This window comes from Lucilia cuprina, chromosome 2, assembly GCF_022045245.1.
Source record: "Lucilia cuprina isolate Lc7/37 chromosome 2, ASM2204524v1, whole genome shotgun sequence".
In the NCBI taxonomy this organism is placed as follows: Eukaryota; Metazoa; Arthropoda; class Insecta; order Diptera; family Calliphoridae; genus Lucilia; species Lucilia cuprina.
This window is the reverse complement of record NC_060950.1, coordinates 41,845,259-41,862,040: the sequence shown is the minus strand read 5'-3', so window position 1 is coordinate 41,862,040 and position 16,782 is coordinate 41,845,259. Positions and strand designations below refer to the sequence as shown.

The 16,782-nt window shown below is 27.7% G+C and overlaps 1 protein-coding gene across 2 annotated transcripts in view; it reads right to left on the bottom strand.

The window, feature by feature from the left end:
* The window catches only part of LOC111689506 (myotrophin-like), a 36,330-nt gene extending 19,769 nt beyond the window's left edge, over positions 1–16,561 (bottom strand). Inside the window, exons 1-2 of one of the 2 annotated variants that reach the window (XM_046948987.1) lie at positions 16,363–16,501; positions 14,598–14,767 (exon numbers count right to left, since the gene is read on the bottom strand). In XM_046948987.1, the coding sequence (XP_046804943.1) occupies positions 14,598–14,681 (84 nt within the window). In that variant the 5' untranslated portion in view covers positions 14,682–14,767; positions 16,363–16,501. Of the gene's footprint in view, positions 1–14,597; positions 14,768–16,362 lie in introns of both variants that reach the window. The other variant, XM_046948990.1, reaches the window with a different exon arrangement.
* Between the last annotated feature and the right edge of the window lie 221 nt (positions 16,562–16,782).

The window sequence follows — 16,782 nt, the reverse complement described above, 5'->3', positions numbered from 1 at the left end:
ATACTTAATTTCTTGTTTCCAAGTTCAATATTATAGAAAATTCAAAAAGTACCTTTTGTAGAACGAAAAAGTACCTTTTGTAGAACAAAAATAACAACACACTAGTGCTGCTTTCTTACTATGCTGCTCTCACTCTGCCTTGTTTTTATAAACATGCGTACAATAACAAAATTTACCGTATGATTATGTATTTTGTTTTTTTGCAATTTCTGTCTGAGCATGAAAAAAATCTGAATTTCTTGATAAAATTTTTAGAGGTTGTCTTGGATTTTTGCTCATATCTCCGGTATTTATGGTCCGATTTTGCTAATTTTAAATAGCGATCTTCTTGAAAGCTGTCTAACAGAATAATTGAAGATTCGGATCTCGCCGATATCTGGGGTCCTCTAAAAACTGATTTCAACAAACACACAGATGAACAGACAGACTAACATAGCATAATCAACTCCGCTATGGGGTCAGAAAATTATATTATAGAAATTACAAACGGAATGACAAACTTATATGTATATACCCTTCTCACGAATATAAACACGAATAAATATAAAAAGGACATTTCCCCTAAACTATGTCTGTTCAGATTCTATTTATGGTTTAAACTTGTTTTAGTAACATATACAAATACTATTTTTTGCATCGTTAAAATCTTATTAAGCTTCACTTTATTTGCAGCTTTGTTGGAAGATTCCAACAAGTAAACCGTTAACAATACCTAAATATTGTTTTGCCCCAATTTACGTTTTGTAAATTAAAGACACTTCTTTTTTTGATCGTCAACATAAGCACTACGTGCTATTGGCGTTATTACTTTTACGAGGTAAAATATAAATAAATAAAGACAGAGAGATTTTCATAAAATCTTGGGAAATTGTCCTCGCGAACTGGATTTTTGTTAATCATATACGGAATTTTAGCATCTTCACTCCATCATCCACAAATTGGAAAACAAACAACAGTCTACCGAAGATATATTTATTATTCATTTCTACGAATAAGGTACGTAAATATATTTCAATTGTGAGCAAGTGATAAAATATTCTATAGTTGTTTCGCGAACACACACAAACATATTTTTTGTGATTTTTCAATTAGTTTAAATTTTTGTATTTTGGATATTTTGCACTATGTTTAACTTTAATTTATATTAGAAAACTTACATTTTTTTGATCATATGGACAATAATTTAATGCGATATTGTTGATTTGATTTGTTATAAATATAAATCAGTGTTTTACATTTTCTTTTGAGCGTTTATTTGCTCACAGATTTACATCTGTAAATTCTAGCAACAAAATACGTAATGTATTCTTGTTCTTCCCTTGTATTGGGCACCCTATGGTCGGTCTTGTATTTGTATTCAATTCGTAGTTTAATATCGAGTTATTAATTAATCTATTTTTATTACAATTTTTAAATATTAAAAATGTCGGTCACGCCACTAAATGCATTTATTAGAGATCCGATGCTCTCGTTGCATAACATTTTTAAGTTGGAGATTCATAAACAAGAGTTAATAAGACTTTTGGACAAAGTTAATGCGAAGTACGAAGTATGTCTTAACACTTTAGAATTTAGTTAATTTGAAGTGGTAGCGGAAAATTATCAAGCCACATCTGATGAATACTTTAAGTATGTAGGATCTATTTCAGGGAAAATAAATAAATTGAAATTCTCTTCAAAAAATAGCGAATCTCCAACAATGAATTTGAATTCCGGTAATATAGAGCATAATCTGACGCTACCTCCATGCGATATCGCCATTTTCGTAGGGGATTATGCTTCTTGGCCCGCTTTTAAGGATTTATTTACTGCAATTTACATTAATAGCTCGCGTCTTTGCCATTTAATACGAAAAACCGAGGGTGTAAAGATTTAGATAATTTTCTGAAAGAAAGAATTCTAACTTTGCAATATCTTCAGGAAACGTTATGTCCAAATGTGGTATCAATTATGAATATATTTTTTATTAAAGTTTTATTTTATTTTATAACGTTTAATCCAAATTATTTATAATAATCTTTATAATATTTCAAAAATTCAGAATATAAAAAACAAAACTAATTAGATCAAAATTAAATATAATTTTATAAAAGTATTTCGAATTAAATTCACTACATCTACCCCCCTTCAGTTGATTTATTATTGTTTTGTATTAAATTGTTTATGTTAAATGTAACTCTTTTTTATCGTTGTCTGTTTACTACTTTCATTATGATCTTCTCCAGCATCAATAAGCGCAGGCTTTAATTTATCAATGGATGTAGAAATCACTGTGTTACCTTTCTGAATCTTAAAGCATTTATCATTCCTTTCTAACACTTTGTAAGGTTCTTCAAACGGAGGATATAATCCAATTTTTCTCTCAACTTTAAGAAAAACATATTTGCTATTCATTAAATTAGGAGGAATATAACTTTTGTTGTTGCTGTCATGTGAAATGTAATTTCGTGTTTGTGAAAAATGTTCTTTCATCATCTCGTCGTCCTATCTATAATAGTCATTAAATATCTATATCCTTTTTAAACAGGTAATGGAACCACAATATCGATATGTATGTGTTCAAATCTGCATTTTGGTATTTCGATTTCGATGATAGGGGATTTGGTATGAATAGTTACTTTTGATTTCTCCCAACTGATACACTCTTTAAACCAATTCTTTATGTCCTTTTGGCCTTTAATGCCAAAAATATCTTTTTTGTATCATTTTTCTAGAAGCTTTAAATCCAGGATGAGTAAGGGTATGAATTTTATCAAAAACAACTTTTCTTAAACTTTTCGGAATATAAGGTCTTGTACTTTTTCCTGTAATCTCGACTAAAATGTTAAAATTCTTCTCCGGTAATTTTATTTCCCTAATATTGTATTCATTTTTGAATTTAGTGTCTATTATATTTTCCGCATTTCCTGTTCCTGTTTTTCCTTTAAAATTTCAAAATTTATCATATTTGAGGATACTAAATCTATTTCCGGTAATCTCGATAACATATCTGCAACTATATTGTCTTTGCCACTTATATATTGAATATCATTAGCAGGGAAACCGAAAACATGCTCTAAAAAAAGTGTTTTAAGCGCTTTAAATATGCCGTAAAAAACTCAAAATATACTCTTAAAATTTAAAAAATATGCTCTAAAAATAAAATTTTTCATTATTTTTTAACATTGAAAAGCTCAAAAAGACAGAAATTGTAATGAAATAATAAATGTTTAGTGTCATATTTCATCCTACAAGATTTTTTATAATTGATTCACCTCATAGTTTGAAGAACTAGTTTAATAGAATTCCGTTTTACGTTCAGATAACCAATAAATAACATGAAACCATTTGGATCCCAAAAAACATATTTCAAACGACAAAGTTTGACACATTTCTACCAATTGTATTCATAGCTTCTAAACTGACATTTTAATCGGTGTTGTCATAAATTACAATAATTAGTTTTTTAAACTATAAAAATGGATTGGTCTCATGAAATCAAAAGTAATAGGTTTTATGTCTGATTTAAAATGTAATGCTTTATTGAACATTGGTTTTCGTGAGAGTAATGTATTTTTTGCAGTTTTTAAGTTCTACAAACGAATTTTTTTCAAAATTGTAAAATAGGCTGAAAAATTAAAAATAAAAAAATTTAATTTTATTTTTTTTTTTAAATAAAGTTTTGAAAATGTACAAAAACGAAAAAAAGCGAAAATATCAAAATATGCACTAAAAGAATAAAATATGCTCTAAAAACTTGAAAATATGCCTTAAATATGCTAAAAAAGTCAAATCATGCAAAATTATGCTCTTATGGGTAAAATATGCAAAAATATGCTCTAACAAATCGATGCCAAAATTCTTAAATTGGTCTGAAACGTATAAATATCTTATCCATGAGTCCATACGACGCACCACAAAAAACATGCATTTGCATATTTTGGTTTCCCTGATCATTAGTAAATTGAGCAATATATTCCATTTGTATAATTTGTCGTGGAGACCTATCTGTCTTCGAATCAAGTATATATGTCAAGGGTTTATATTCCGTTAATATTGTAAAATCATTCCCTTCTAAGAAGTACTTAAAATGTTTAACAGAAATCAAAATTAGAATAACGTTTTTCTGCTGTTTTAAACTTCCTAGAAAAGTATGCCAACGGTTCCCAACTATTGTCTTTTTGTTGTTGTAATGCTGATCTAACAGCTACACCTGAAGCGTCTACAGCTAAAGACATTTTAGCGTCTTTATTATGATGATTATTAAATCTTTCTGTAAATTTGTGTTTAACAATATTAAAAGCTTTTTTGGTCCACATAATCTTATTCACCTTGTTTTTAATACCTTCCGTCACTATATTTCGTAAAGGAATAAGATCTTTAGCTAGATTTGGTATGCATCTACGATAATAATTAATAATACCTAGAAATTTCTGAAGTTTTTTTTATAGTCAACGGTTTTTCAAACGAGCTAATAGTTTATTTTATAACGATCTTGTTTAATCCAAATTATTTATAATAATCTTTATAATATTTCAAAAATTCAGAATATAAAAAACAAAACTAATTAGATCAAAATATAATTTTATAAAAGTACTTCGTATTAAATTCACTACACCAAACTCCACTACTGCGGAATCTTCAGCGCAATCTTACACTTCTTCCGTTAAAATTTCTTGTATTTTACGTCCTAATACTTGTGGAATTGTCGTTTTAAAATTCTTCCAATATCCGACAGAATTTCTACAGTGAATGACCATATTTTCTGCACTAATTGCCTTTCTATAACACATACAGCCAGAAGTTGCAAAATAATTAATAATTCAGAATGGTATAGATTTTGTAAAATTAGGAGTGCTTGGAAAACAATTTTGTCATTTTGTTCCATTTAAAGAATACTATATTTGCAAAAAGAATCATTCCATTCGGAAGCTTGTTTTCCAATATATGGATTAAAATATGACGATATCATACGTGAAAAACGGAAATGTACATGTAAATATTTACGAAAATCTGCGAATTCTGTAGGTGTATCTTTTTTGTTTTAATTTTTTACACTATGGGACACATTTTTTATTAGTAATCTATAATTTTTTAAATAAAAAAATAATATAATCTTATAATGAACATTTTTAATATCGTACGTGACACATCGCATGTGACAGATTTTTCTCCTGATTTTTTTGGTTACAAAATATATATTTTGGAGTAGGAAAGTGCAGTCGGACATGACCGACCTATATACATATTTAAGCAATTTATAGATAAAAATAAAAAACTGGAGTTATATGGCTACTACGGTCAAATATGGAGCGATCCTCATAAAATTCTAGTGTGTGATTTTAATTTATATAAAGCTTATTTGTGCCAAATTTTATAATAATACTAGTGATTAGAGGTGAGTTACGGTCGTTTAAGTGTTTTTCTGAAATTAAACTTTGAATGGAACTGGGGTCAAATGAGGTCCAGTCGTTATGAAAATCGCCATAAAAGTTTAGGCTTATAAACATTTTAGATGCCGATTTTTAAAGAGATAGTATTACAATTAACAGAATTATGAGCTAAAAAGTGATATTTTCGGGTCCGTTTGTATGGCGGCGAGGTGTAAAAATAGACCGATTTCAAAAATTTTCAACAGTCTTCGTTTTTGGTGCTACATATACTATCATATATTTAGTATAAGGGTTCTATTTTTTCAGTCGTTGTTTACCTTTTCATGGAATTGCCCATAATAGATATCACTCGATGCTTCAATTACAGTATTTAGAAAATTCTGAGGTTGAAAGGCCTGCTGTATCTACTGGTGCGGTTCTACCATACATGGGAATTTTTCATTAAGCATTTACAGAAAAATTTGTAATGAAAAATATTTTAAGTACCATTTAATGAAAATTATATTTTTTTCATTATAATTTTTTTTGATAATGGTAATGAATTTGATAATGAATTTTCAAAAACGAATTTAATTAGTATTTATAATTGTCGAAAAATATATTAAGGAAAATTTTTCGAAGATTCGAGGTTTGAAAGCTTTTAAAACATATACCGGAGGATAGAGAGACAGATAAAAAATCACCACTACACACACACTATTGGCATTTTTTCATTGAAATTGCACTGAAAAAATATTTGGTTATTTTTAATTTTGAAGATTAAATTGCATTACTGTAAAATGCGAATATTTATAAACAATGTGTAATCAATGTACTTAAGAATGATAATTTCTTCACATAGAAACAACATTTCTAATTAAAATGTACAAAAAAAAATTATGAAACAAGATTAACTTATTTACTTTCATTGTTATGCATTCTAGAAAATTATTTAAAGTGTACGTTGTTTTTGTAAATTATGCTGTTGCTTTTGCAAGTTGTTTTTGTTTTTTCAAGTTGTGTTTGCAATTTCTTTAACAAAGCGACGAACTAAATAAAATATTTGTATTTTTGATGCTCTTGTTTAGGGGTTCGTATGCGATCGTGTTGTGTGCATGTAATTTGCCGAAAATCTTCGTTGTCAGAACTATACTAGAGCAGACGTCTGTTTTAAAACCAGTTCCCGTAGCCAAAATTGGCTGAAATTTTGCAGTCATAAGTATATCTGATGACAATACAATAATATGTTCGAATATTCGAAATTAAGTTCGAAATTTTGTAATTATTTTTGAATTTTTTTTATGTTTTTAAATTAACATTTTTAAAATCCTTTGAATAATGGTAATTAAAATTTATTTTTAAATAATTACTAATGAAATCGTTTCATTAAAAACCATTACCATTAGACAAAATTATGCTAATGAAAAAAAATAATTACAATTTATTTCAATTTAATGCTAATGAAATGAAAAATTTCAGGAAATTTGAATTCAACTTCCGTAAATATCGATATTAAAAAGTGGCAAATCTTCTTTTAGTGGATTCTAATCTGTAGATATTCTTATTGGTAGGGGTTTATATAATCGTTTTATTTTACCGGAAGTACAGCAAAATATCTAAGGTTCATTATTGGCTCAGAAAACCATATTTCACTCGATTCTGACAGGACCAGCCAATCCTAGGGACTTTGAATCACGCTCACAAAAATATTTTTACCACTTATTTAACATACATACTTAATTAACATACATACTAACACCACTTTGTGGATGGGCCATTTATGACCATACCTCTCTCTAAGGGGCTTAGTTCATGGTCTGCTTAAAACCATTCTCCATTTGAGAGCAATATGTAGTCTGCGGAAAACTACATCCCATATGCTTTATTCTATGGCAACCATTATTTTTACCAGCCCAGTCTGGTGTGATACCTTTAATCACTTGTTTTATGAAAAGAAAAAAGTTGTTTTATGAAAAGAAAAAAATGTTCAAGTTCGATTTATGGTTTACAACTGTTTTAGTAATATACATATGCAAATACTATTTTTTGCATCGTAAGAATCTTATTTTAAAGCTCCGCTTTATTTGCAACTTAGTTGGAAGATTCTAACGTGTAAACCGTTAACTGTACCTAAATATTGTTTTGCCACCAATTTACGTTTTGTAAACTAAAGACACTTTTTTTTGATCGTCAACATAAGCACTACGTGCTAATGACATCATTACTTCTACGAGGTAAAATATAAATAAATAAGGACAGAGAGATCGATCTACGTCTCATTAAATTTTCAAATATTTTGTTTTATTTTCATAAAATCTTGGAAAATTGTGGTGGAGCTGAACACTGTCATTTTGTTTTTTTTTTTTTTTTAAGAAACATTTTTCTACTTCTATTCTCTGGCGGCAAAGTTCAAATTTGTTTAACAGTTCATTTATAATTTTTTGTGCTCATGAGCTGCTCGGCTCGGTACGCGTCATGAGCGTATTTTTTATTTATTTTATTTTTTTTTAATTTTATTTATTTTTTCCAAATTTTACAAATGTATCATGATCAAAGCTTAGAAACAATGAATTCTATTTGGAATTAATCCTTTATATTTTTAATTCAAACTTAAATTTTTTAATGTACCATTTTTTAAAATCATTCTTTAAATTAAAATTCTTAAGCTGAATTCCTTGGCTTTATATTGCATTGAATTAATTCTTAAGAGAATTCATTCTTTATAGGAATGAATGAACACTTAGACCTGGTTCACACTGGGAAAATTTTGATTTTGTTTGTGAGAGAAAGATATTGTTGATATTTCTTTATCCTTCTCTCATGCACAAAAATCAAAAGTTTCCCCAATAAGGTTCTTAGTGTGAACCAGGACTAAGAAGTGAAAAAAGGTGTCAAAAAGTACCTTAGTCTACTGTCAGTCGGTACCTAACTCTAAGAAAGTATTAATAAAATTCTCAAGCCTACATAGTTGCAAAAAATCGGATTTAAATATATTAAAAAAAAAATTATTACATTTATCTTTGCTTTTTTATCTATAATATTGAAATAGTAAATTATTTAGTTGAAATATTTTTTTCTTGTACCTTACGAAAATTTACAACATAGTTTTTTCAGTTTTAATTTCAAGAACAAAAATTAAATGTCAAAAAAATAAAAATATATATTTGAATATTTGAAAGGATGAATCATATATGTAATTCTAATTAAAGAGCTTAGCCAAAAATTCAATTTATCTTATATCGGCTCGGTAAGCGTCATGAGCGTATTTTTTTTTTAATTTTATTCATTTTTTCCAAATTTTACAAATGTATCATGATCAAAGCTTAGAAATAATGAATTCTATTTGGAATTAATCCTTTATAATTTTTAATCAAACTTAAATTTTTTAATGTACCATTTTTTAAAATCATTCTTTAAATTAAAATTCTTAAGTTGAATTCCTTGGCTTTATATTCCATTGAATTAATTCCTAAGAGAATTCATTCTTTATAGGAATGAATGAACACTTAGACCTGGTACACACTGGGAAACTCTTGATTTTGTGTGTGAGAGAAAGAGATTGTTGATATTTCTTTCTCCTTCTCTCATACACAAAAATCAAAAGTTTCCCCAAAAAGTTTCCTACTGTGAACCAGGACTAAGAAGTGAAAAAAGGTGTCAAAAAGTACCTTAGTCTAGTGTCAGTCGGTACCTAACTCTAAGAAAGTATTAATAAAATTTTCAAGCCAACATAGTTGCAAAAAATCGGATTTAAATATATTAAAAAAATTATTACATTTATCTTTGCTTTTTAATATATAATATTGAAATAATAAATTATTTAGTTGAAATATTTTTTTCTTGTACCTTACGAAAATTTACAACATTGTTTTTTTCAGTTTTAATTTCAAGAACAAAAATTAAATGTCAAAAAATAAAAAAATATATTTGAATATTTGAAAGGATGAATCATATATGTAATTCTAAATAAAAAGCATAGCCAAAAATTCAATTTATTTTATACAGCTTGCAAAATCATTGCATCGTTTTTAAAAGATAGATGGCAGTATGTTGCAATTAATGGTAGGTTATCTGGCTTGTTACCTGTTAAAAGTGGTGTACCCCAAGGCTCTGTTCTTTGGCCTTTACTGTTTAACATTTACTTAAATGACATCTTTACGAACATTGATCTTGTCTCTTGTATTCATTTGCATATGCTGATGATTTAATATTTCTGTTTACTGGTGAGCAACAGTTTGTTGATGTTTTTTAAAATGTAATAAATTATTCTATAATATTTCAAAATGGATGATGAATAATGAGTTTTTAATTAACACTCTTAAAACCAAAGCTATATATTTTGGTACATCTACTAATAACATCGTCATTAATATAGGTAATATACAAATTGAATTTGTCGACCACTTGCATTGTTTAGGTTTAATTATAGATAATAAACTAAATCTTATTAAACATTTAAATTTTATGTCATCTAAAGTAAATTATCTATTACGCAATTTATACAGTATTAATATATATTACCTCTTCAGAGAAGAATATTAATTACACTGTAATTAATATTCTTTAATTACAAAAAGAGCCATTTTTGAAGTTTTCATCCGATTTTCAAATCCCATATTTTTTTTAATGATACAAGTGTTGCCTTTTAAACCAAAAAAAAAAAAAAGAAATCCAAAATTTATGGTCAAATGTCTGAGTTACGGTCGTTTAAGTAAAAAACTCACACTTTTTTAAAAAAAAATTCATTTTCATCATGCTCTACTTTGACCATAAGGGAGTGAGTTCATCTTTTTTTACTTTCCTGAAGAATCACATAAAGGAAGGTTTCTAAAACGTTTTTGTATGGAAGAAATATGCTATATTTTTATAAAACTTAGCACAACTCATAACCTTTTTCATCGATTATCATAAATTGACCATCATTGGAAACCCAACTTAATGTGCCTTTTTTCATATGTAATAAAAGCTAAAGTTACTGCTTCATGGCCAACGTAGAGCAGTATGAAAATTAAAAATTGCGAAAAAAGTGTGAGTTTTTTTACTTAAAAGGACGTAACCAAGACATTAATCATAAATTTTGGATTTATCTTTTTGGGTTGAAAGACAACACTTGTATCTTTAAAACAAAATACCAATTTGAAAATCGGTTGCAAACTCCCATAAATATATTTTTTTGGACTATAACGAAATAGAATTGGGATATGAGAACCCCTGCATTTTTTGCTGTATCACTGTGTTATTAATTCCTTGATCATGCCTATATTTTTGTATGGTATGGAGGTTTATAGTGGTACTTTAGGTTATAACATTCGCAAGCTTTTGCTGTTGGTTAACAGAGTTGTTAGATATGTATACGCTGTGCGTCGTAACGAACATATCGAGCCCTTTTCGCACAAAAGACGTAACCGACAAAAACAAAATTTTACAGGATATCATTTTTTATTTATCTTCGAAGTAGGACAAAGCATTACTCCAAACATTCAAATTTTTGTGATATAAACAATGTTGAGGCGTTTACGTCTAAATTCTCTGTTAAAAAAATATTTTTTGTGTATATCTTTATATAACTTGTATAAATCTGAAATTTAATAGTGTAATAAATACTTTATAAGATTTTAAGATCATATAGCGATGTCTGTAAGTCAGTCTTTTTGTTGAAAACCGGATAGGTTCCAAACGTTATGAGCAAGAGTGATGAAATTCTCTAAAGATGCTTATTGATGACAAATATTGTTTTGTGTTAATAATCTGCAAAAACGGTTCATGATTTCACTTAGCCTCAATACAAGAACCTCCCAGGAAATAGTCAAAACATTAATAAATATGTTGTTTTGTTGCAATCGCTATAAAATTTTGCAGAAGTCGGTTATATATACCTGTAAATTATGTTGGGAAGTATCACAGATATCAGGCAATATTTGACCCTAGCCTCCATATATGGATCCTATAAGACAATGATTTTTTCCATACATAAAATAAGTTTACAGTTAATAAAGCTTTCAAAAATTAAAAAGGTATGATGAAATTCTACAAAAAACATTTGTTTTTAAAACTAATAACGCGTTTAAATTCTATAGACCTCGGTCCACAATTGACCAAATAACTCATTAAAGACCATTCTGAAAAACACCCCGATGTCCACATTAATATCCATACTTTGTAGTACAATTCGCCTTATATCGAATAAATAAGTAAATTCTGGGACTATTGATTCATTAAAAGTCCATATACAGGTCCGCCTTCAGAAATCCAGAAATTTACAACCAAAGCGTTGGTTAAATGGAAATAACATAAATGTAATGTAATTAGTAATTAGAATGAATTAAATTCATAAAAAGTTTAGTTTAGCACATAAAATGTAATGGCATAGTGATAATTACATGAATTTATTACAATTATACTCAGATATGTGGCATTTCATTCACAAACAATTTAATACGTTAATTTGTTCAAATTTACTTACGTCTTTTTTCTTTTTCTTGTAAAGTTGAAACCATTGGATCTATTGCTATTTTCAGAGATGATGCTAATAGACCTAAATTATCGATTTCTATAAAAAAAAAACAAAAATCGAAAATTATGCCGCTTACGTCCATTTTGCAAAAAAGGCTCGATATTTTAGATCAGCGTTGCGCGTTCATATTGTTCTGATTATAAAGATTTTCGGCAATTCACACGTACATAACCCGATCGTAAATAAAACTCATTGCAAGTGCGTAAAAATTACAAAAATTATCTTTAGTTGCTTGACAGTATTCAACAAAGTAGGTTGAGGTCGCTTTGTTTCAGAAACTGCAAACAAAACGTGTAACAACAACACCACTTGCAAACAAGAGAGCAACTTGCAAAAAACTCATACACTCCAAAAACTTTTTAGGAATCCATAATAATAAAAATACATAAAAACGATATTTTTAATACTTTTTTTAAACATTTTATATTCAAAAATCTAAATTTTGTGAAGAAATAACCATTTTTCTTTTCTTTGGATATGTTTTATTTGCAAAATTTACCATTTTACTTGTTATAAAACTTGCTCATAACAAGAGTAATTAGGAAATATTTTTTCTAAGTGTTTTTTTAATATTTTCTCACCACTACAATAACAGTTTCTCTTTCTGCGCTTGGCTGTTTTAAATTACATATCCAAATTCTTAGCTTGTTCATTTATTAATTATATCCAGTATAGGCTTTTATTATATTTTTATAAGATTTACAGAAATAATAATTTGACATATTTGATGTCGTTTTTTTCATTCACTCATTCAAGACGTCTTTGTCAAATCACAATTCCTAAGTTAACTTCGATTTTAGAACGATCATATTACGTGAGAGTTGCACGACTTTTTAATACATTACCAAGAACATTGAAAACTTTTGAATTTTCTTATCATACTTTTAAATGTAAAATTTTTAAATACATGTGTGAAAATACATTGTTTAGCCCAGGGTACACTAAACAGGTATATGTATCACTACAACAATACAAAAACAACATGTATTTTGTTTTTGTAATTGTATGAGCTCAATGTCAAAATAAATTAAAATATTTTTTGATGTTTGTCTTTTAAAAAATTTCTTAATTTTATTTCAAAAAACATGCAGTGATTTTAAATGGAATTTTAAGGGATATGCATGTTTATATAGGTGGATGCTATTGGTAAATGTTATAGAGGAATTGGCAGAGGACCTGACAAAAGCAAGATTTTGGAATAACCTGATTTGTGCCACGAAATTTGTATCTTTATCTACAAAAGTTTGGCAAACGAAAGTGGGCGAAAACGGGCGCAATACTAAAGATTGTTGATATCTGAATTGGCCTGATTTGTGCCAATAAAGTTGTGTTGTGGCTACCAAAGTGTGGCTAAAGACAACAGCCTTCTCAACGTGCGCAATACGGGGGATAGTTGATATCTGGAATGACCTGATTTGTGCCATTAAAGTTCTATTATAAACGGATGAAGTTTGGCTAAAGACAGCGGACCTCAGAAAGGGCGCAATGCGGAAGATGGTTGAAATGTATTTTTTGTGCAAACAATATTATTTTTTTACAAACTAAACATTTTAAATTTTTTTATTATTAAAATTTTATTTTGTTTCAAATAAACAAAAACATATTTTGACAGAGAAGGTATGCAAATAAGAAAACAAAAAATTATCAGCTGTTCGACTTCATATACCTGTTTAGTGTACACTGGTTTAGCCTTTTCTTTTGACCTATTTATAAAATTGAAATTTTTGCCAGAACATAATAATAAATAATTTTTTAAATTACATACATAGCAATAATTATTCTAATTATTTTTCATACCTAATTTTACCCTATCTATGTTGTATCTCGTTAGTGTTAAATTTGTTCTAGAAATAAGTATGTTTTATAAGGGTTTGTAAATCAAATTTTGTATAGAAATTTTGTTTTGTAAAACTTTTATAGGGCATGTTGCTTATGAATAAAGGGATTAATTTATTTATTTTATTACTATATTATAGATTGGAATTGTTTAACTATAGATGGCCTTTTAGGCCCGGTTATAACGTTCAATAAATAAAAAAATAAATAAATAAAATAAAATAAAAAAATATTTTTTTCGTTTGTAAAAAATTAAATCTTTTCGGAATATTAAATATATTTAAAGTATGCAAAAAAATAAAATATAACGTTAAAAGTATTTTCAGACTACAATACTGAATATTAATACTTGTCAAAAAAATCATGTAGTATAATACAATTTTGTAGTCTATATACAATTTGATTGATTATGACAAAAAATACTTCTGATTCTTATGACATACCGACCGTATTTTTAATTTTTTGATAAATTTCAAAAATTTCAGATTTTTCATATGTATCAAAGTTGTATTTAAAATAAAGAAACTTTAGAAACAATTTCCTTGTGATAAAAATAAACAGGGAAATCAAATAAATTGAAAATAAACCAAAAAAAACCAGGAACTTCATTGAATTTATAAAGGTAAGAATTTATAAAATGTATGTCTAAAATATTTATGTATTTTTCTTACAGATTTTTTGACATACCGACAAAATTCTATATTTTAATTTTGAAATGTGTTAATACTCAGTATTGTAGTCTGAAAATACCTTCAAGTGCTATAAGCCACGAATTTTCGTGACAAAGCGTTTCACTTCTTAGGGTTCAGTGAACAAAACCTTCATTAAATCTATTTCAAATTGAATGCTTGAAAAAATTTTAAATTCAATTTGTAATAGATTGAATTATACAATACCTGCGAATGCGGTTGCGTTTTCTGCTTCCCAGAGAAAATGTAAATTAAATTTAGTGCGGCTACGGTTGCGGATTTTGTAGCCATTTTATTGTTTTTTGTTTTTGTATTTCATAGTATATTTATTCATCACATGGTTTTTGTTCATCAAAAGTATGAATGGCATGGCAACTCTAAATGTAAATGAGAAAATCCGTAAACAAATTAAAATTTATTTTATTTCTCCAACGATTTAAGTTGTCCAAACTCAATATAAAAAAATATCCGTCTCCGCAGCCGCAATATTGTATTTGTATAGGAATTCATGGAATTTACTTTAATTCAATTTGTAACAGATTGAATGCAAACAAAATTCATTCATAAGGAATTTACCATTCTATAGGAATTAATTCATTAGAGAATTAATTTGACTACATCGAAAGTTTTAAGAATTGTAGGAATTAAATCAGAGGGAATGAGTTTGAAGAATAGCTAATTCTTTTAAATATAACTCAATTTCAAAAAAAAAAAAAAAAAGAATTAGGAAATGAATTCTTTAGGAAATGAATTCTTTAGATTGATATTACAAAACATGCTACATGTTCAATATTTATCATGTTATCCATCATATAGTAGTATATAGGCGAAACTAATTGTCAAGGACCTAAGTCCCCTGTCAAAGACCTAACTGGTGAGAATGTATTAGTAGAAGCACAAAAATAAACACAGTTGTTCAAAAGGTACTAAATTAAAAATGTATTTTTTGGATGTTGAAAAAAATAATAAACATTAAGTTTAAGTGATAAGAAAAACTAATAAGTGGTAATATCCTCGCAATTTTGCCAAGAAAATTTGATGTTTAGTGAGTGCGTTTAGTTCTCACAAGTTTGTTTTATTCTCTCAGAGCTCGTCTGTGTGAAGAGAATAAAAATTTTTCTTTGAAAACCCCTTTAGTTTCGCCTATATGTACTACTATATGTTATCCATTATAAAAATTGATACAAATTTTGGATTACAGAAAATTTGATGTTTAGTGAGTGCGTTTAGTTCTCACAAGTTTGTTTTATTCTCTCAGAGCTCGTCTGTGTGAAGAGAATAAAAAATTTTCTTTGAAAACCCCTTTAGTTTCGCCTATATGTACTACTATATGTTATCCATTATAAAAATTGATACAAATTTTGGATTACAGAAAATTGGGATTTTCTGTGATATAAAACACGATCCATCAATATTACATGCTACACGTTTAATTCATATCAGCATTAAAAGCTGTATTTGTAACCTTCTTAAACTATTTCTGTCTATAGATTAAGGGTCTAGTTTCTTATTATATTTTTTAATTTCGACACGATGATGCAAATAAAACAGTGTATTTGAAAAGGTACAAATTGAAAAATCTAAATTTTCTGATTTTTTTGGTGTCTGTCAGACTATCTGTTTCTGTTTGGTGTCTGTCACACGTCTGTTTCAGAGGGTTAAAAAGAAACTAATGGAATAGAAATTAAAGCACTCATTGGAATATTTCCTGTAAAAGTGAGTGAACCATATAAAAATCGGTGAAACTATTCATTTTATTTCATTGCGATGACGGTAGCGACGACTGAGTATATCTTCATGTATGCTTAACTGCGATGACCCTTTGGAAGCAAAAATAAATTGTTTGGAAATTTAAAAACGTCAATATCTTAAAGTAATGTTATTTTCATGATTATTTTGTGGTAACTTCATTTCATTCCAACAAATTTCAAAGGATAATTTATTTTAAAATTTAATAAAAAACAGGCTTTACCTTTTCGCGGATTAATGATTGAACTTGATCAAGTTCACCATTTTTAATACTCCACACGAGATCAGACATTTATTTTTATAACTAGTTAAAATGTATATTATTTAGATATTTAATCGTTTTATCAGCTTTTCTCTTAAAGAATTGCTATTTTAATAGTCCAGAAGGCGAAGTCGACTTTACATTATTGGTGACGGCGGCTGAAATAAATTATTCGGCGGTGGCTTATAGACGTTTTAGGACCGTACGGTATATAACGTACAAGAAGAAAACAAATATGTCTTTTTTGGTAAACTTTTTTCAGAGTTACATGGAAAGGTACTTTTTTGTGTATACACGTGCATAAGTACATAAAATATATAAACAATGAAGAAAATACATAAAAAACGTAAACAAAAAGATAACAAACCATAACAAATTTAT